The sequence below is a fragment of the Propithecus coquereli genome, unplaced genomic scaffold, assembly GCF_000956105.1.
Source record: "Propithecus coquereli isolate 6110/MARCELLA unplaced genomic scaffold, Pcoq_1.0 Scaffold113, whole genome shotgun sequence".
NCBI lineage: Eukaryota > Metazoa > Chordata > Mammalia > Primates > Indriidae > Propithecus > Propithecus coquereli.
In genome coordinates, this window is record NW_012135303.1 from 1919099 (window position 1) to 1941096 (window position 21998).

At 34.9% G+C, this 21998-nt stretch overlaps 1 protein-coding gene across 1 annotated transcript in view; it reads right to left on the bottom strand.

The window, feature by feature from the left end:
- NBEAL1 (neurobeachin-like 1) overlaps positions 1-21998 on the bottom strand; it is a 208658-nt gene that overhangs the window by 73995 nt on the left and 112665 nt on the right. The window contains exons 24-31 of the mRNA XM_012655033.1: positions 20254-20559; positions 20014-20163; positions 16673-16830; positions 13958-14082; positions 9389-9515; positions 3638-3783; positions 2882-3015; positions 1204-1305 (exon numbers count right to left, since the gene is read on the bottom strand). Coding sequence (XP_012510487.1) covers positions 1204-1305; positions 2882-3015; positions 3638-3783; positions 9389-9515; positions 13958-14082; positions 16673-16830; positions 20014-20163; positions 20254-20559 — 1248 coding nt within the window. The remainder of the gene's footprint in view (positions 1-1203; positions 1306-2881; positions 3016-3637; positions 3784-9388; positions 9516-13957; positions 14083-16672; positions 16831-20013; positions 20164-20253; positions 20560-21998) is intronic.

Sequence of the window (21998 nt, forward strand, 5' to 3'; positions counted from 1 at the left end):
AATATCCCATTTTGAAAATTTTGTTATAAACTAAAATTTTATGAGTAAACATATTAAAAAGCAATATTCTAGAACTATCCAAAAATTTTCATGAAACATTACGTTAATTATCTTCAGAGAACTACCTTTATGAAGCCATGGTAGGTGGGATTTTGCTATGTAAGATACAAATTTTCTAAAGAGATAATCATTATTTTCTATTAATTACCTCATTGTATCTAGTCTTCTAATTATTTTACACAGTGGGGGTGTGCTTGAGAATTTTGCTGACAGATTAACATTTATCTTTAAGTTTACTGTGTGCCTTAAGCAAAGGACATTTATGGGGAATAGTGAGAAGTGAAATCTATATATATAGATTTTACAGAAAGCCCAATTATTCTTGAGTGCCAGGTTGAGGAACTTAATGAATAAAGTTTATTGCATAGGCAACAGGAAATGTAGTTTATTAAATAAAACTTATTTCACTGGCAATAGCAAAGAATTGCTGATGGCTCTTGAGAAAGAGTGCTACTTAAGAAAGATTAATGCACATGTAGGAGGAAGGAGAGAGCCAGGAGGCAAAAGACCTGGTTAAGAGGCTAGTAACAGTCCTGGAAAGCAAATAATAATGGCCTTCCTTTGGGTCCTGGCAGTACAAATTCAAGAGATGTTGAGATATAAGTGAGACTATAATTCACAAGAGTATTAATTAGCTTTACCTGGTAGAAGGATTGGAAATTACTTTTTGCCTTTTTTCCATGGAACTTTCTGTATTTTCCTGGTTTTCTGTTTTTGTTTTTTTTACCTCATGTATGGATTATTTTTATTAGTAAGAAAAAAAACCCCATTTTTAATTTTTTTAAAAGAGAAAATTATTGAAGGAGGTACCTGTGAGCTGACTGATATCAGGGTGCACTGTCTGTATGAGGGAAACAAAGGAATATTCAAAGATAATTCAAAAGATCAGTCTGAATGGAAAAATAGCCATAGTAATAATCAAAAGAAAATAATCAGAAGAAGTAAGTTTTACTTTTTTTATTTTTTAATATGGAACACTTCACGAATTTGCGAGTCATCTTTGCGTAGGGGCCATGCTAATCTTCTCTATATGGTTCCAATTTTAGTATATGTGCTGCCGAAATGAGCATGTAAGTTTTACTTTTAAACAAAAGTCTGAGATAAAAAATGAACACCAAAACAGCAACTGTTAAAATTTCCTACCTGTGTCAATCCTGATGCCTTGAATAACTCCTGTGGTGATCTGCTTCCATAACTATTTGGAGAATGAAGTGACAACAGTCTGCTATATACTTTGTTTCTAACCTATAAAAACAGCATTTTATAGTTTAAAAACTAATTAAGATAAATTTGGATTACAGACTTTGCAACAGCTTTATTGAGATACAATTCACCCTTTTAAAGTATAAATTCAGTAGTTTTTCAGTGTATTCACAGAGTTGTACAACTATCACCATTATCTAACCTTAAGAAAATTTTAATTGCCCAAAAAAGAAACCCTGTATTCACTAAGAGTTACTACCCAATTCTGCCTCCTTCCCATTCTCTAATGATCACTAATCTAACTTCTGTCTGTGTGGATTTGCCTATTCTGGACATTTCATATCAACAGTGGATTATGGTTTTAATTTCTCTACTATACTTGGTGAAGTCAAGACATGTATCTTTTGTGAAAGTTATAGTGTATAATGGAAAGATCACTAGACTTTGAATCAGAAAACTTGCTCAAGTCTAGTTCAGATTTAGTTCTGCTAATCATCTTGGCAAATCAATTAATTTACTGAGTCTCATTTGCAAATTAAATATAATCTCTACTCTTACAGTGTTATGAATTATTCAGGGCTATATAAACATAAAGTAGTAAAATTCACCTTTGAACTTTAGTTTCTTCATCTATAAAAAATGAATAATGGAATTTGCCATATTTAATCTCAAGGTTGTTATAAAGATTAGATATTACATACAAATGTGCTTTAAAAACTACAAAGTTATACAAATGTACATATTTAACAGGGACAGACTTAGCTTAATTACATGTCACAGCTTTTGTATTTTCCTATGAAGGAAACACATGCTTTGTATTTTCCTATGAAGGAAAATTTATGTGTAATAGTAAAAAGATACCTTTTGTAGAAAAAGAAAAATACTCTTTAAATGTCTGAATCAAATCATCTATGAGTAAACCTGGGTTCTACAGAACAGAATATTAGTCACTGTGTTAAACTGGGTCCTCTGAGAAGCAAATGCCAAGACAGAACTAAGCACGCAAAGATTTTATTAGGGGAGATGCCTATGAGAGAAAACGGGAGTGCTAGGCAAGGTGGGAAGAGCTGTCAGACCACAAGTCTGATTCCAAGTGAATGAGAGAAAGAAGGAAGGGATTGGGTCCAGGCATCCTAAAGGAATGAGCTCAAGCTCACACAGCTAGTGAAGGAGACAGTACCTGGGCCTGAATAATCTGGCTTCAGAGTCTGTGTGCTTAACAATTTACACTACCTAAGAATTTATTGTATTCCTAGAAGAAATAGATGCCCCATTATGATTGAACTTGAACTCAACCTAATTTAATAAATCTACTCATATCTTATATATTGTATCCATTGTATCCAATAAGGCTCCTATTGATTGACACTCAATAGTCTACTGACTGCTTATCTAACCATACATATAAAAACTGAAAACCATCACCCTCCCAATATTCAAACATAAACAAACTCAAACAAAATTTGATACACTGAATAGCCCCCAAGGTATGTATTTTTTCTTCTAGTATTTTGTCTCAACAAAAGAATATAGTCCAAAGTTCCATTAGAGCTCACTAGCTAGAAAATTATTTCAAGCTAATACTTTGGGATTTTCAGAAAGGTGCCACATTATATACCTCTTTTTTAAAATTGAGAAAGTAGTTGGATTGGTCAACATGAAAAATCTCAAGGGCTGATCTCCTTAAGTTGTAACGCCGTAGGTGAATCTCTCGAACTTGAGAATGAGGCCACTTGAAATCAAAGCCCACTCCTGAAAAAGAAGAAATTTTGTGACTGAGGTACCATACAAAGTTACTCATGCTATGTAGAAAATATCTCCTAGTTCCTGGCCAAAGTAGCACTTAGGGAAAACGAATTCAATTTACATATTACACAAACCATTTGTTAAATTCATTGGATGTTTAAATTGTTTCTTTTAAAACTATTTTACAATTTTATAGCTATTCCACTGTCTTCCCATAAGAATAGAGAATAATTCTGAATACTGTATCTTAGAAACAGTTTTCTTTTTCTCTTTATGTTGGCATCTTAGATTTAATCATCCTTTTATTATCACATAAAGGATTAGGTGAGAAGCCTACAGGAATAAATACACATACAAAAATATAAAATTAACATCGTATTTTATAACCTAAGTTTATAGCAGTCCCCTCTAGCCAAACCTTTTAAAATACATTAATAATAAAAAGGCATTCCCTTCAATACATTGTTGAATAATAAATTTAACCCCATATTGACTTTCCATTTTTCCTTTCACGTAATAGACTATAATTTCCCAGTCCCAGCTTACTGCTTTCTTCTTCTCATTCATGATTGATAAACTGGATACTTGATTATTGAATAATAAAAATTATTCTCGCAGAATTCCTTACCATCTTCTTTTTCAATGCTACCATCATAGAAGTAAATATGTTGAGTAGTGATTTCTAATCTTCCAGGAATAACATCAATTATTGTAATGAGTTCACAGTCTTCCATCAATATCAATTTTTCTTTTTGATCTTGTTCTTTTTCATCACTGTAAAAACAAAAAAACACTGAATAATTTATCTTTCTCAAATGGAAAAGAATACCATATTCAAATATAAATCTCATGTCTGTAAAATTAATGTCCAAAAACAATATTTGAATTACTTATAAAAAATTCTACTGCATACTAAATTACTTAAATATTGTCCAAATATTTTTATTTTTCAATGATTCAGTTTCATAAAAATACATGCTTTATATTCTAATTGTAAATGACACCTTAAAACGAAATACAGTGAATCTTTAATGCAATTAGCAGAGGACAGTTCAAAATGTAGCAATATTGGTCATATCATTTGTTATATTCTGGGAGACATGAATTGACTCAGGGAATATACGACTCTATGAATACAATATTGCATTATTAGTGGTGTTTAATAAATAATTATTAGAAGTACTAAATATGATTCTTAAACTGTCAAATGAGACTTTCAAGAGTAACTAAAACCAGAGCATCGTAATCACAGTATCTGCCCGACAACCCAACTGGAGATAATACAAAAATCTACTATTGCCATACCTTACTTAAAGTGAGGTATCCTTATATTTGGAGGAATGTTATCATTTGTATTTGTTGGAGGGAGTAACTACAAAGGGACATTCTTCTAGTCGTCTAGGTGACTTTAGTTGAGAAGTACAGAAAGGGGTGCTCCTATCATTCATAGTATGTTACTCAAGTAAATCTTTTAAGCCAGCTGCTCTCTGGTCCTAGATATTTCAAATGTGCCTCAAGTCCAGGTTAGCAATGAGTAAGTTTAATTTTGTTTCCAGTAAGTTTCCGTGAAGAAGATCTGCAAGTATTAACAACTTAGCTGGTAATATTGCAGCCCTTTACTTAAAGCTAAACCTCAAAAAAAAAAAAAAATTAAAGCTAAGCTTTTTTTTTTTTTTTTGAGACAGAGTCTCACTGTGTTGCCCAGGCTAGAGTGCCGTGGTGTCATCCTAGCTCACAGCAACCTCAAACTCCTGGGCTCAAGCGATCCTACTGTCTCAGCCTCCTGAGTAGCTGGGACTACAGGCATGTGCTACCATGCCCGGCTAATTTTTTCTATATATTTTTTAGTTGTCCGATTAATTTCTTTCTATTTTTAGTAGAGACGGGGTCTCGCTCTTGCTCAAGCTGGTCTCGAACTCCTGAGCTCAAAATCCGCCCGCCTCTCCCAAAGTGCTAGGATTACAGGCGTGAGCCACCGCGCCCGGCTTAAAGCTAAGCTTTAAAGAAAGAATTACTGGAAAGAATGTTTTCCTAAACAGTGAAATTCCAATATTTATAGCAATAAATGGTTAATGAGTCACGTAAAAACATAAATAGCCTGAAGGTTATCTATATTCAATGACAGAAAATGTTTTGGTTCTTAAGTTTAAAATGAATGCGTCTGACACCCTTTAAGTTCACTAGTCATCAAAGAAAGAAAAAAATTCCAATTAAAAGTCTGACTAAATAATCTACTCAAGCTATTAAATAGTTACCTATATAACTACTCCTACCCAGTTCCCTGAAAACAACCAAGGAAATCTAAAAAAATTATTGAAATAACACGAACAAAAATCCCAATTATGCCAAGAAAGGATACCATTGAACCTGGTCAATTTGTAATATTAAAATAAGCTTCAAAGAAATATTTGCCATGTGTAGTTTATAATTTACACAAATTATATACATAGCTACTCATTTTTGGACGAATATGCAGCTTTATGCACATAGGAAGTAAACATTGGGGCAGATATGTAAATCATGAACTTTGGATGTATTCCCTAACCCACATACAAATCCACTGGCAAAGGGTGGCAGTCTTACTGGGATTGAGGGGTTTAAATACAACTTCTAACCAATAATTGGCTGACCACCAAGTTATGCTGACCCAGAGGCCACCCCTAGTAGGCCACGTTTTACAACAAAAAATAAAACAAAAATCTCAATGAATAGAGACACCATTGGCAACACATGCAGGTTAAAACAGAATTAGTTCAGGAAAGTCACTAAACAGACAAACAAAAACACAACATTAATAACCACCATCAAGAAAGGAAATCATGGCCGAAAACTATATTAAAAGAACTAAAGGGAATTATAGCAATGGAGCTAGTCAAATAGAGACTATATAGAGAGAGAAATTATAAACATTTTTTTAAAAATGTAAATTCTGGAGTTGAAAAAAACAAGAACCAAAATGAAAAATTCACCAGAGGACCTCAACTGAACTTGCAGAAAAAAGAAGCAGGGCTCTTGAAGACGTATCAACAGAAATTGTCCAATCTGAAAACAACAAAGAAAAATGAACCAAAGAGAGTGAAAGAGCCTCAGAGGGTCACCATCAAGTGAACTAACATATGTGCAATGGGAGTTCCAGAAGGAAAGGAGAAAGAAAAGGGCTAGAAAAAATATTTAAAGAAATAATGGCCGACAACTTCCTAAATATGATGAAAAAAATTAATCTACCCATCTATGAAACTCAATGAACTCCAAGTAAGATAAACACAAAGATATCCACATGCAAACACATAGCAAAGGGGTTCAAAACCAAGGATAAAAATAACCTGAAAGCACTATATGAAAAAATAAGACATAGAGAATTATAATGAGATTAATATCACACTTCTCACCAAAGCAATGGAGGTCAGAAGGCTGGGAGATGACATGAAAAAAATTATCAACCAAGAATTCTATATCCATCAAAATTATCCCTCACAGGCTGGGCGCAGTGGCTCACACCTGTTATCCTAGCATTCTGGGAGGCCCAGGTGGGAGGATCACTTGAGCTCAGCAGTTTGAGACCAGCCTGAGGAAAAGTGAGACCTCATCTCTACTAAAAATAGAAAAAATCAGCCAGGTGTGGTGGCACATCCCTGCAGTCCCAGCTCCTCGGGAGGCAGGAGAATTGCTTGAGCCCAGGTGTTTGAGGTTGCTGTGAGCTAGGCTGACGCCATGGCACTCTAGCCGGGGCAACAGAGTAAGACTCTGTCTCAAAAAAAAAAACCCCATTATCCTTCGCAAATGAAGACAACGGTGCTGGGACAACTGGATAATCACATGCAAAAGAATAAATTTGGATGCCTACATCACGCCATAAACAAAAAGAAACTCAAAATGGATCAAAGATCTAAATTTAAGAGCTAAGGTATAAAACTCTCGAAAGAAAACAAAAGAGTAAATCTGCATGACTTTGAATTAGGAAATGGTTTCTTACATCTGACACCAAAAGCCTAAGAGACCAAAGAAAAAATAGATAAATTAGATGTAATCAAAATTAAAACTTATGTGCATCAATGGATACCATCTTGAAAGTGAAAGACAACCCTGTCAGTGGTAGATAATATTTGTAGATCCTGTATCTGATAAGGGACTTATATACAGAATACATAAAGAACACTTGTAACTCAATAGTAAAAAGACAACTCAATTTAAAAATGGGCAAAAGATTTGCACAGATACTTCTCCAAAGAAGACATATAAATGGCCAATAAGCACATGAAAAGAGGCTCAACATTAACAGTCACCAGGAAAATGCTAATGAGATACTGCTTTAAACCCTCTAGTATGGCTACAATAAATTTTTAAAAGCACAAGGAAAATAACAAAAGTTGGGGTAGATGTGGAGAAATTAGAACCCTCATACATTACATTGGAAATATAAAATGTTGAAATCATTGAAAAAAAACAGTTTGGTAATTCCTCAAAAGGTTAAACAGAATTATCATATGACCCAGCAATTCCATTCCTAGGTATATATCCAAGAAAATGGAAACTTATATTCACACAAAAACTTGTAAATGAATATTCATAGAATACTATTCATAATAGCCAGAAAGTGGAAACAACCTAAATGCCTATTGACTGAAGAACAGAAAAGCAAACAGTGATACATCTACAAATGGAATATTATTCAGCCATAAAAAGGCATGAAGTACTATGATAAGCTACAACATGGATGAATCTTGAAAACATTATTCCAAATGAAATAAGCCAGACACAAAAGGACACATATTTTATGATTTATAGGAAATGTCACAAAATACACAAATCCACAAAGAAAGAAAATAGATATGTGGTTGCCAGGACATGTAGGGAAGGAAAAACCACTAAAAGGTATAGGATTTCCTTTTGGGGTGCTAGAAATGTTCTCAAATTAGACAGTGGTGATGGTTGTATAACATAGTGAATATATTAAAAAATCTCTGAATTGTATACTTTAAAATGGTAAATTTTATGTTATGTGAAGTATATCATGATTAAAAAAAATCATGGATGACAAACTGAGAGAATTTGTGACTATCAGACCTTCCTTACAAGAAATACTAGAAGAAGTCCTTCAGGCTGAAAGGAAATGACATCAGATGATAAATGAATACACACAAAGAAATAAAGTGCACAAATACGATAATTATGTAGGTAAATATTTTTTAAAAGTCTTAAATATATATTTTCTTATTTTCTTTCCTTAACTGATTAAAAGACAACTGCATAAAACACTAATTATAAAACTATATTTGTTGGTCTTACAATATATAAAAGTCTAATATATATGACAATATAACACAACAGAGAGATGAAGAAAGAATATATTTGATATTACTTAGGGGAAGTTTTTAAACTATAAATTCAAATTTTAAAAATATATCTAAGACTATTCAGATTATCTATTTGTTCTTCAGGGAGGTTTGGTAATTTGTGTTTTTCAAGAAATTTGTGTAAGTTGTCAAATTTATTGGCATAAAATTCCTTTTTAATCACTTTAATATTTGTAGGAATATCTCCTCTTTCATTCCTGATACAGGCAATTTAGGTTGTCTTTCTGTTATTACTAATCAGTCTGGCTAGAGTTTTATGATTTTTTCTATTTGTTTGTTTTTCATAACCATCTTTTGTTTTCTTTCTTTCTTTTCTCTCTTTTTTTTGAGACAGAGTCTTGCTCTGTCGCTCAGGCTGGAGTGCAGTGGTGTCATCACAGCAACCTCAAACTCCCGGGCTCAAGTGATCCTCCTCAGCCTCTCGAGTAGCTGGGACTACAGGCATGTACCACCGTGTGGGACTAATTTTTTTCTACTTTTTATGATAGTAGAGACAGGGTCTCGCTCTTGCTCAGGCTGGTCTCAAACTCCTGACCAACCTCAAGTGATCCTCCCGCTTGGGCTTCCCAGAGCGCTACGATTACAGGCGTGAGCCACTGTGCCCTGCCCTGTCTTTTGTTTTCTTTAATCTTTCTGTTTTTTGGTTTTCTCTTTTATGAACTTGTGCTTTTATTATTATATTTGTAATTTTCTTTCTTCTGCTTAACAGTTTATATTTCATGCTGTACATTTCCATCTGAACACAGATTTAGCTATGTCTCACAAATCTGATATATTGTTTTCATTATCACTGATTTCAAAATATTTTCTAATTTCAAGGTCCAGCTCCAAGTCATGTCAGTTCTAAGAAGCCTTCCTCAATAATTTCAGTTAATGCTAATAGACACTTAATAGCTGATATAGCATTAACTGTTGGACCTTAGAAATATATAGTGTTAGAATTTCAAGCAAGTATCTTCCAAAATTTTGCAATCCCATTTCTCAGAAGAAAATAATTTAAAATGATTTCAAATACTTATACATACATATTTACTCTGGCTGTTATGTCCTCCTCAGGAAGGTCTAATTTATCCTCCTCCATATCATTAACTTTTACTTGTTTCACAACTTCCAAAAGCAATGAATCACTGGAAGGCTGTGAATGTTGGATACCTGTTTAAAAATAAAATACTCATTAGACACAAAGTAAACAATAATATTACAGCCTTTCTGTAACTTGTGACTGTTAATTATATAATATGTGTACTATAAGTAAAGAAGGTACTAAAATTTAGAGTAATCTATGATGTTTGATGGTGATTTCTAACATTATTATTCATGTGGTAAAAGGAATAAATGTTTTAAAAGCATGGTATCTATTTTTAATGATGGTATTATTTGTTTCAGAAATAGGCCAAATACTTTCTGTAATCATACTTAATTCTAAAGGATGCCAATAAATAAGTCAAAGGAAGAATTATGCTCATTGTATTAATGTAATAGAACTACTTTTACTGTGTATTGTATTTGTTCTAAAGCAATATTAAGAAAGAACACATGACAAATTTTACTTATTTGTTCATTCATTCACTCTGTCATCCCAGGTACAGTGCAGTGGCATCACCATAGCTCACGGCAACCTCAAACTCCTGCGCTTAAGTGACCCTCCTGCTTCAGCCTCTCAAGTAGCTGGGACTACAGGCATGCACCACCATGCCTGGCTAATTTTTTTTATTTTTTTTGGTAGAGACAGGATCTTGCTCTTGCTCAGGCTAGTCTCGAACTGCTGTCCTCAAGTGATTCTCCTGCCTTGGCCTCCCAGATTGTTAGGATTACAGGCGTGAGCCATTGCACCTGGCCACGAATTGTCTTTAATTGGGAGATAATACACAGACCAAGAGATGAAGCGTTATTTTCTAGCACATGAAATTTAATACATATTTCTGGTATACCTATGCAATAAATGTAATATATTTTATAAACTAAACATTCTGTAAGAAGGCAGGGCTGGTGTAATGGAAAGAACATGGGCTGTGAAGTGATAAACCTAGATTCAAATTTTGTTCTGCCATTTATCACGCCATACGACCACTCTGAATCTATGTTTTCTTAACTCTGAAATGGAGACTCAATCACAGGGTTGTTACATAATAACATAATACTGCAAATAACTACAAATAACAAAACACTATAAAAATGGCAAATCCTCCCATAACTTCTCAAATGGTGTTACTGTTCAGACATAAAATGAATCAACCTACTGTATAGTTGCATTTTTCTGCATAAATCTGTTTTCATCATACCTTCTTCTATACTGGGAAGTACCAGCTCATACCTTCCCTAGAACAAGTTTGTAAGTATTTCTACTAAACATGTTTTTTCATGAGGTCTAATATAAGCTTGAATTTCAAAGCATATGAGAATGCAACAACAACTAAAAAGAAGAAAGCCTAGATAATCTGATACAAACAGAAAACTGACTTTATGTAGATGTATGACACTATTCCATTAAGAGTATAAGTTTAAAATCTGATAGAAGATTGAGGGAGGATGGGGGATGGGAGAGAATGCAGCAAGGAGGCCAGTTGGGAAACCATTCTAAGTTTGGGGAAGGACAGCACCAAGCTAAGCCATGGAAATAGCAAAGGAAATGAAAATAAAGAAAATTCAAAGGATATGTAAAAGAGAGCCTCAAAAGAACATTGTATCTAAACAGCTAGTATGTGTAGGGGCTTAAAAGATATGACAATAAACTTATGGATAACATGGATTTTATTTTGAGCAACTAATATACGAAGACATTGATAACTACAAGATACAAGAGAAGCAGAACCTAGGGTGAGGAGCAGACAAACTAGAAAAGAGAATAAATTCAGTTTCAGAAATGTCGTATGAAGGCTGTGGAAGAGGTATACCAATAGGCAGCTGGAAAACATTGGTCTAGAGTTCAAAAGGAAGGTTAGAACTAGAAAGAGAGATAGGAATGCATCATTACATATATAGTGAGGAAGCCATGTGATCACCCAGGAAGAGCACACACAAGCAAAAGGCAAGATGGCTACGCATGGATCTTGGAATACCATCACTGAAAAGATAAACAGGAAAAAGGTTTTAGAAAAAAAGACTAAAAATTGGTATGAAAAGTAGGAGGTTAAACAGCAGAGAATATACTTACAGAGGAGGGTAACTACTAAATGCTTCAGAAACAATGGAAGTAGTGTAAAGACTAAAAATAAGTTGTAGAATTTGGCAATCAGAAAAGAGTATGTCTCTGGGAGGCTGAAGCGGGAGGCTCGTTCGAGGTCTGGAGTTCAAGACGAGCCTCAGCAAGAGCGAGACCCCGTCCCTACTAAAAACAGAAAGAAATTAGCTGGACAACTAAAAATATATAGAAAAAATTAGCTGGGCATGGTGATGCATGTCTGCAGTCCCAGCTACTGAGGAGGCTGAGGCAGAAGATTTGCTTAAGCCCATGTGTTTGAGGTTGCTGTGAGCTAAACTGACACCACGGCACTCTAGCCTGGGCGACAGAGAGAGATGCTGTCTCAAAAAAAAAAAAAAAAAAAAGAAAAGAGTATATCTAATAAAGAAGTACGGACAAAAAATTTTCTTAAACCAAATATTTGTAATGATACATTTAAGAATATACTTTCTTTTTGACTATTGAAATTCCCTAATTTACAAGTGGGTGTGTTCCAAAAGATACTTCATAAATTAGTTGTTGAGAATTCATAATGGACTTCCCATCAAAAATAATATTACAAATAATGGTTAGTTTTGTAGGTTAGCCCATAATGTAAACACTATTCTGTGTATCTGTAATGGTTGCTTACAAAGCAGTACTGGGGTAAGTAAAACAAAACAAAATAAGAAAAAAAATTTTAAAAAGAACACCATGAATTCTGGCAGCTGATAAAAATATAGATAAAAATAAGGAGTAGGTAAAATATTTTGCAGTTAATTCTGAAGTGTACTTCAAGGAAGGAACTTTAAAGGCTTCAAAGATTAATGCCACTGGTTTTTTGCTATTTCCAATTTTACTTTGAAAAGTGTAAATTTTTTCTTCTGTACAATTTTCTTGTCACCATTATACTTAGGGTAAAGTTTTAAAAATAATGATAAAAATTGGGACAAAAAAAAAGAAAGAACATGGTTTTCTTAGACATCAGACAATTGAGACCAAGAAGGGACATAAAATTATATCTGTGTGCATGTGTAGAGGGGTAAAAAGGAGAGGAAGAGGAGGGAATTTCCTGGGGTGGGATTTCTTGGCAAAAGTCAGGAAAATAAAAGGGAACACTATTACTTAAGTAACTACTGGATTGAAATCATTCAGCAAAAGATGTCTGCTGTGTGACAAGGACAGTTAAATTTCAAGGAGTAGAAAAAGTTTAACAGTCTCAAGAAACTTATAGAGAGAAGCTATACACAATTGGCTGTTGCTATGTAAGATAGACTCAGAGTTAGTATTTGTATCCTAAGTAGGGCCATTATTCTGCATTAGGAAAATCACTTACCATATCTGATTTCTTTTAGAATGTAAGACTCTAAATGGCAGGAATCATGCCTCTCTTGATTAATTTTATGACATCAAATGTATTGGCCATATGTTAAGGCAATTTAAAAAACAAGATCTAAAAGTTAGTATTCATTTCATTTATAACTACAATTTAGTATACAGATGACTTCCAATGACTCTTGACAAACAAGATTTGATTTGGAAGTAGTTTACAAAACTATCTCCAAAAACAGAGAGATGACAAGTGAGATGGTTAGAAAAGAAGGGCTTCAAAAAAAAGAGTTGTAGAAGTCCCTTAAAATCTGTTTTGAGGGGCTGGCTTTAGCTCAGCGGTTCCTTCGAAAGTGTCTTAACAACCTCTTTGCCCCATCAGAGCGGTTCGAGACCCGCGGGCACTCTCCAGCCCTTTATAAAAAAAAAAAATCTGTTTTGAAATATTGTCAGGTTAAATATTTTTAAGTGCTTTTTTCTAGAAAAAGGCACTGACTCATCTAAGATACTAAGGGTCTAGAGTTCTATAAAAATAGGTTATGAAAGAAAGGCCTAAAAGATTGCGAAGAATTCTAATTATAGCTAACATTAACATGAGCCTCAGTCTTGACAAGCAAAAAAACAGGGAAAAGGACATTGTTTCACTGTAAGAAACATAGCAGTTCAAAGGAAGTACAGTATAATTTTATTTAATTTAATTATTTAATTAATTTTTTTAGGTAGGCATGAAAATGAGGTTTATATAGGAGAGAAAAATAGGATTATAGGCCAAGAGCAAGATATAGGTTTACAAAGCATGATACATATGCCACAGATGACGACTGGGCCCATTGTCACAGCAAAGGGAGAGCAAAAGGAAGGGTGCAAAAAGGGCAGTATGATTTTATAATTCATTTAAGAAATGACAATCAATGGAAACATGAAGTTATCTTGGATATAGGCCAAATGTAATAGCAGTGAACATGTATAATCATTGAAATATCAATTACAGAATGTCACCCTTCCTTTGTAAGTAAATAATTTTAAGACAATAACACAACAACAACCAACCCCATCAACACTGTCACTATCTTCAGTAAAAAATTAAACAGTCATTGGAACTCACCTAGATTATCTCTTAAGGCGCTAGCTTCCTCATGGGTTTTGAAATTATAATTCGGCACCAGTTTAAGTCTCATGCGGGAATAATTTTCTACATTAGCTAGTTTCCAGTGAATTGGGTTCTGTTTCCTAAGAATATTCAGAAGCAAACAAGTAAAATCATTTAGCTTCAAGTTACTTTAAAGGTACTTTACCTTTGTTTAGCACCATTTTACAAAAATGTTTACAATTATTATTTCATTTGATTCAAATAACCCTCAACCCTGAGAGAACCAAAGTGAACCAAACAGCTGCAGTTTATTTAAATAAAATTTTTTTTTAGAGACGGGGTCTTGCTCTGTTGCCCAGGTTGGAGTGCAGTGGCACAATTACAGCTCACTGCAGCCTCAAACTCCTGGGCTCAAGTGATCCTCTTGCCTCAGCCTCCCAAGTAACAGGGACTACAGGTGGGCACTCCCACACCTGGTTAATTTTTCTTATTTTTTTTTTAGAGACAGTGGCTCAACTTTGTTGCCCAGGCTGGTCTCAATCTCCTGGCTTCAAGTGATCCTCTTTTTTTTTTTTTTTTGAGATGGAGTCTCACTCTGTCACCCAGGCTAGAGTGCCATGGTGTCAGCCTAGCTCACAGCAACCTCAAATTCCTGGGCTCAAGCAATCCTCCTGCCTCAGCTTCCCGAGTAGCTTGGACTACATGCACACGCCACCACCCTGGCTAATTTTTTCTACTTTTAGTAGAGACGGAGGTCTCACTCTTGCTCAGGTGGGTCTCGAATTCCTGACCCCAAGTGATCCTCCCGCCTTGGCCTCCCAGAGTGCTAGGATTACAGGTGTGAGCCACCGCACCCAGTCTCAAGTGATCCTCTTGTCTCAGCCTCCTGAGTAGCTGGGATTACAGGTGTGAACCACTGCACCTGGCCATAGCTGCAGTTTATACATGAGAAATATAAGACAGACTAAATTATTTGCTCAAGATGTCATGAGGTTTACAGGTAGTAGAAATAAGATTTGAACATGGACTTTCAGACTTACAGTTTGATATCTTTACTTTTTCACTGTTAAATGGAAGTTCTTAACTATTTATAAAGTTAGTTTATATTTCCAATACCGTTTTCAAAATAAAAAATAATTTTACTACAAATTAATATAACTGCAAATGGATCAAAGATCTAAATATAAGGGTGAAAATTATAAAACTCTTAGAAGACAGGCATAAATCTTCATAACCTTGGACTTGGGAATGGTTTCTTAGATATGACACCAAAAACATATGCAACAAAAGAAAAAAATAGATAAACTGGACTTCATCAAAATTAAAATCTTTTGCGCATCAAAGGCCACTATTAAGAAAGTGAAAAGATACCCTGCATTTAGGGTAAAATCATTTATCTGATAAGGTGTATTATTGAGATTATATTTCAAAAAAAAACAAAACTCTTTACAACTCAACAAAAAGTCAAACAACCAATTTAAAAATGGGCAAAGGACTTGAGTGGACCTTTCTCCAAAGATGATAAAGAAATGGCCAACAAGCACATGAAAAAACACTTGACATCATTAGACATTAGGAAATGGAAAACAAAATCATAAGCTACCACCTCATACCCACTAGGAAGGCCATAATAAAAAATCAGGAGATGACAACTACTGGTAAGGATGTGGAGAAATGGGAACCCTCATACATTGCTGCTGAAAATATAAAATGATACAGAAGCTGTGGAAAACAGCTTGGCAATTCCTCAGTAAGTTAAACACAGAATTATCATAAAACCCAGCAATTTCACTCATAGTATACACCCGAGAGAATTAAAAACAAATGTTCAAACACTTGTACACAAATGTTCACAGCACACTATTCACAATAGCCAAAAAGTGGAAAACCACCTAAATGTCCATCAATTGATGAATGGATAAACAAAAGATGATATATCCATACAATGGAATATTATTCAGCCACAAAAAGGAATAAAGTACTGATACATGCCACAACATAATGAAAACATTATGCTAAGTGAACGAAGACACAAAAGACCACATACTGTATGATTTCATTTATAGGAAATAACCAGAATAGGCTAATCACAGAGACAGAAAGCAGATTAGCGGTTGCCAGGGATTGGGGAAGGCAGTAACGAGGAGTGACTGTTTTGGCTATTTAATGGGTGCAGAGTTTTCCTTTTGAGGTGATAAAAATGTTAGGAAGCCAGACAGTGGTGATGATTGCACAACATTAGGAATGTATTTAATGCCACTGAATTGTACATTTTAAAGTGGTTAAAATAGTAAACTTTCTGTGTATTTTACCACACTATAAAAAGATCTATTAAAAAAGATAATATAATTTAGTAAAACAGAAGTGATTTAGGATCAATTAAATAAATCGTAAGGTCAAACACATAGCATCATTAAACCTAGCTCAAAGAGGTGGTATCAGAAAGACAGAAATAAACTGGTTCAACACTTACTATGAGTCTAAATCCAATCAACTTTATATCAGAGTAAAAGGAAGAGAAATAACTGCATGGTGAAAGACATATACACACAAACCTCTAATCATCCCAAATCTATAATTCACAAAAAGACAATAAAATTAATTAAAAACACTATTTTATTAATATAAACTAAACATTTAAAAAATTGCAATGAAGAGGGCATTAGCTCAAAAAGTTCTAGACCAGAATTCTAAAGAATAAAGAGTAATTCATAAATGACAGACTCCCACCTTTCAGCCCAAGGTCCCCTTTCGCATGTAAGATAGAGCTGTACTGCCTTCCAGTGTCTAAGAGTGGCTGACTGTTGGCTGCTAAGTTGTTTAAGCATATTATTATATCTCAGGTTCTCTTGGCGTGCTTTCCGATTAAATGGCTCCACAAAAATCTCCTAAAAGAAACGGCAATAAATTAGAGCCTCGAACTATATATTTATAGGTATATTTACATTTTAATATCATCATTTAAAAAATCTGACCAATGAAATCATGCACCATGAGAAAGAAGCTGGTAACTAACAGGCTTTTACTATTCCACTAGAATCATTTTTTTTGATGAAGCATAATTCTAGCTATAATCTATTAATATTTTTAAAACTTAAAAACATAACTAGCCAACAATAAACATGTGAAGAACTTAAAAAAACGGAAACAATATAGTGCAGACTGGAGTGCAGTGGTGATCATAGCTCACCAAAGCCTTGAATTCCTGGGCTCAAGCGATCCTACTGCCTCAGCCTCTGGAGTAGCTGGGACTACAAGTATATGCCACCGTACCCAGCTAATATTCTTTTCTTTGTAAAGGTGGGTCTTGCTATGTTGCCCAGGCTGATCTCAAACTCCGGGCCTCAAGTGATCCTCCCACCTCAACCTCCCAAAGTGTTGGGATTACAGGCATGAGCCACTGCACCCACCTATGTTTATATTCTTTTACCAGTATCACCCAGTTCTGACTAATAAAACTTAATAATACACCTTAAAATTGTAGTGTAAGTCCTCCAATTTTGTTATTCTTTCCCAAAATTGCTTTGGTTATTCTAATTCCTTTTTATTTATAATACATACATATTTTAGAATCAACATGTCTGTATGTACAGAGAATCTCCCTAAGATTCTTATTGGGATTGTATTCTTCAAGATCAATTTGGGAGAACTGAGATCTTAAGATGACTTAAGACTATTGAGTCTTCTAATTTATGAATATAGTGTCTTTTCATTTATTTAGGCCTTCTTTACTTTATTTCATCAGTGTTTTGTAGTTTTGGCATATAAATAGCAGATGCTGTATATGTTTTGTCAGACTGATACCTAAGTAGTTTATTATTTTTAGAGCTATTTATTATAAACAGTATTTTTTTAAAAATTCTGTTTTTTCATCACTAGTTTATAGAAATATGATTAAATTTTGTGTATTGATTTTATGTCCTGCAAGTAGGCTAAACTCACTAATTATAGGAATTTTTTGGTAGATTCCTTGGGATTTTCTATGCTACGTAGAGAATCATATTATCTGCAACAAATTTTATTTCTTCTTTCCCAGTATGAATGTCTTTTTGTATCTGTTTCTATTCTTACTTCATTTGCTAGGATTTACAGTAGAATAGTAACTAAGAGTAGACATTCCTGCCTAGTTCCCTATCTTAGGAGGAAAGTACTCAGTTTTTCACCTCTAAATATGAAGCTAGCTGTAGCATTACTGTAAATGTTGATGTAGCTCCCTTCTACTCCTAGTTTGTGGAGAGCTTTGATGATAAATGGATGTTGAATTTTGTCAAGTACCTTTTCCACATTGCTGATATGACAGTTTTTGTTGATAAATTTATTAATGTGGTCCCCTATATTGTTTGATTTTTAAATGTTGAACCAGCCTTGCATTCTAAAGATAAACTCTACTTTGTTGTCATGTATTTTTAAATATATATTGCTGGATTTGGTTTGTACTTATGTTCCTGTGAGATACTGGTCTGTAGTTTTCTCGTATTTTTGTATTGATAATACTCCCCTGATAAAATAATTTGGAAGTATTCCTGCTCTTCTATTTTCTGAAGAGACTGTAAGGAATTGGCATACATTCTACCAGTAAATATTTGGTAGAATTTGCCAGTGAAAGCACATGAGCCTGGAGTTTTCCCTTTTAGAAGGTTTTTAACTATAAATTTAACTTTACTTTTATATTTTGAGACACAGTCTCACTCTGTTGCCCTGGCTAGCATGCAGTGGCATCATCATAGCTTAGCACAACCTCAAGCTCCTGGGCTCAAGTGAGCCTCCTGACTCAGCCTCCCGAGTAGCTGGGACTAAAGGTGTATGCCACCACGCCCGGCTAATTTTTCTATTTTTGGTAGAGACAGGGTCTCGCTTTTGCTCAGGCTGGTCTTGAACTACTGATCTCAAGTGATCCTTCCACCTCAGCCTCCCAGAGTGGTAGGATTACCAGCATAAGCCACTGTACCCAGACTAAATTCAATTTCTTTAATAGATACAAGATTATCCAGGTTATCTAACCTTTTGAATTGGTTTTGGAAATTTATGTCTGTCAAGAAATTGATCCAGGCCCGGGTGCGGTGGCTTATGCCTGTAATCCTAGCACTCTGAGAGGCCGAGGTGGGTGGATTGTTTGAGCTCAGGAGTTTGAGACCAGACTGAGCAAGAGTGAGACCCCGTCTCTACTAAAAATAGAAAGAAATTGGCCAAACAACTAAAAATAGAAAAAATCAGCCAGGCATGGTGGCACGTGCCTGTAGTCCCAGCTACCTGGGAGGCTGAGGCAAAAGGATCACTTGAGCCCAGGAGTTTGAGGTTGCTGTGAGCTAGGATGACACCACGGCACTCTAGCCCAGGCAAGAGAGTAAGACTTTGTCTCAAAAAAAAAAAAAAAAAAAGAAAAGAAATTGATCCACTTAAGCTGTTAAATTTATGTGCCTAGAGTGGTCTGTTCCTTATTACCATGTTGATGTCTATGGAGTCAGTGGTGATAATTCCTCTTTCATTACTGGTATAAGTAACTTCCCATGTCTCTTTTTTCGCTTTGTTTATCTGGGTAGTTTGTCAATTTTACTGATATTTTGAAGAACTAGATTTTGGTTTCACTGATTTTTCTCCATTTTTTTTCTGCTTTCAATTTGATTGATTTTTGTTCTTTATTCATTTTTTACTTCTGCTTATTGTGGGTGTAGATTACTTTTTTTCCTAGTTTCTTAATGTAGAAACTTAAAATTTTTAATTTGAGGGCTTTCTTCTTTTCTAATATAATCATTAAGTGCTATAAATGTCCCTCTAAGCATTGACATGTATCCAGCTTAGATATCTGGATACATATTAATGTATAAAGGTATCTACTAATAAACTATCAGCTTAATAGACTTTTTACATTATCACTATGTATAGAACATTTTACTATTAATTTATATTAATTGTTACTCATCAGTTGTTTTTATTCCAATTCTAAAATAATTGTCAGGCAATGGAAATATTATTTGTTTTCCAAATTTTGGGCATGGTATTACTCTTATTTAATATTAAATGCTTAAAATCAACATGAAAAACTAGATATTAAAACATTCAATACTTTTTACCTGAAATTTGAGCTTGCTTTCCCCTCCTTCCCGGTCTCGTTTATGCATATTCACCATTAAGGCTTCATAACAATCCTTCCAATAAAGTGCCATGTTCTCATGACCTTCATAAAATGTATGAGTTTCATACTGCTTCATATAAGGCACAATCTTATGTAAAAGAGAATATACAAGATTTAATATATACTTCTATAAAAATGATAAAATAGAAAAATTTTGCTCAAAAAAGATAAAACTTACATATTTTTCAATGTAAACTTGCCATTCATTTGAACTACAATATTCTTGAAAATCTTCAAAAAATGAAGAGCTACCATTGGCAAAAGGTAACGAAGGCAGGTGCAAATTCATGAAGAGAAGCTCATAAATTTTGGAAACCAGGGTACGAACAAGGGGAATCAGAAATGAGTAGATTTCAGTCTGTTGCTTGATTGATTGACTTAGAACATGTTCCAGCTTTCCTAAAATATAACATGCTTCATCCTGATTTTCAATCACTTTTGTCTGAAGAAGGGTGTTTAGCTTAGCGGATGCCATTGCACAGACCTGGAAGAAAACAGTTTAGGTGAGAAAGAGCAGACTAAAGCAAACAATTAGTGACAGCATAAGTTCTGCCTGACTCTGTAGGCTCAGAACGTTTATATACGATAACTGTCGAGCACTGTAAAGGGTCTTAGATCTTACCTTACATCCAAGCTGACAAGTTAGCCTGCCACAGTTTCACAGATGTTGGCAGAAGACACAAGACTCCTAGGTCAAAGACAAAAATCTACAACAACAGCAACAGCCAGAGTATCGGTTTTTGCATAGGTTCCCCATACTATAATTTCCACAGTGAGAAATGAAGAGGACTAGATGATACCTGCACATGTAAGTACATTTTAGGAGAGGAATCCTAAGCACAGGGAACCTAAATCTTTTATATTAGGCAGTAAACTTGTCTGATCTTTGTTACAGAAGAAGACATTATCATTATTATATTGGACAGTAAACTACTCTGCCTTTTCCTCTGGAGGAAGACATGACCTCTATCTTCCAAAGTTGCTCATACAAACAACATCAAAAAGGCAGTTCATAACAAAGGCAGCCAGAGTCTCTATTCATAAGATATGCAGAAATACAATAACAGCCTCATGGCTAATTGTCTACCAAAAATGACTGTAGGAAAAAGCACTCTTTCTCTGGATATGAAAGAGGTAGCATAGGGCCAGGTGCACTGGTTCATGCCTGTAATCCCAGTATGTTAGGAGGCAGAGGCGGGAGGATGGCTTGAGGCCATGAGTTCAACACCAGCCTGGACAACATAGTGAGACTCTGTGTGTACAAAAAATAAAAAAAATTAGCCAGGCATGGTGACACACGTGTAGTTCTAGCTATTCGGGAGGCTGACGTGGCAGGGTAGCTTGAGCCCAGGAGTTTGAGGCTATAGTGAGCTATGATCATTGTACTTCAGTCTGGGTGACAGCATGAGACCCTATCTCTTTTTTTTCTTTTTTTTTGAGACAGAGTCTGGCTCTGTTGCCCGGGCTAGAGTGCCATGGTGTCAGCCTAGCTCACAGCAACCTCAAATTCCTGGGCTCAAGCAATCCTCCTGCCTCAGCTTCCCGAGTAGCTTGGACTACATGCACACGCCACCACCCTGGCTAATTTTTTCTACTTTTAGTAGAGACGGAGGTCTCACTCTTGCTCAGGTGGGTCTCGAATTCCTGACCCCAAGTGATCCTCCCGCCTTGGCCTCCCAGAGTGCTAGGATTACAGGTGTGAGCCACCGCACCCAGTCTCAAGTGATCCTCTTGTCTCAGCCTCCTGAGTAGCTGGGATTACAGGTGTGAACCACTGCACCTGGCCATAGCTGCAGTTTATACATGAGAAATATAAGACAGACTAAACTATTTGCTCAAGATGTCATGAGGTTTACAGGTAGTAGAAATAAGATTTGAACATGGACTTTCAGACTTACAGTTTGATATCTTTACTTTTTCACT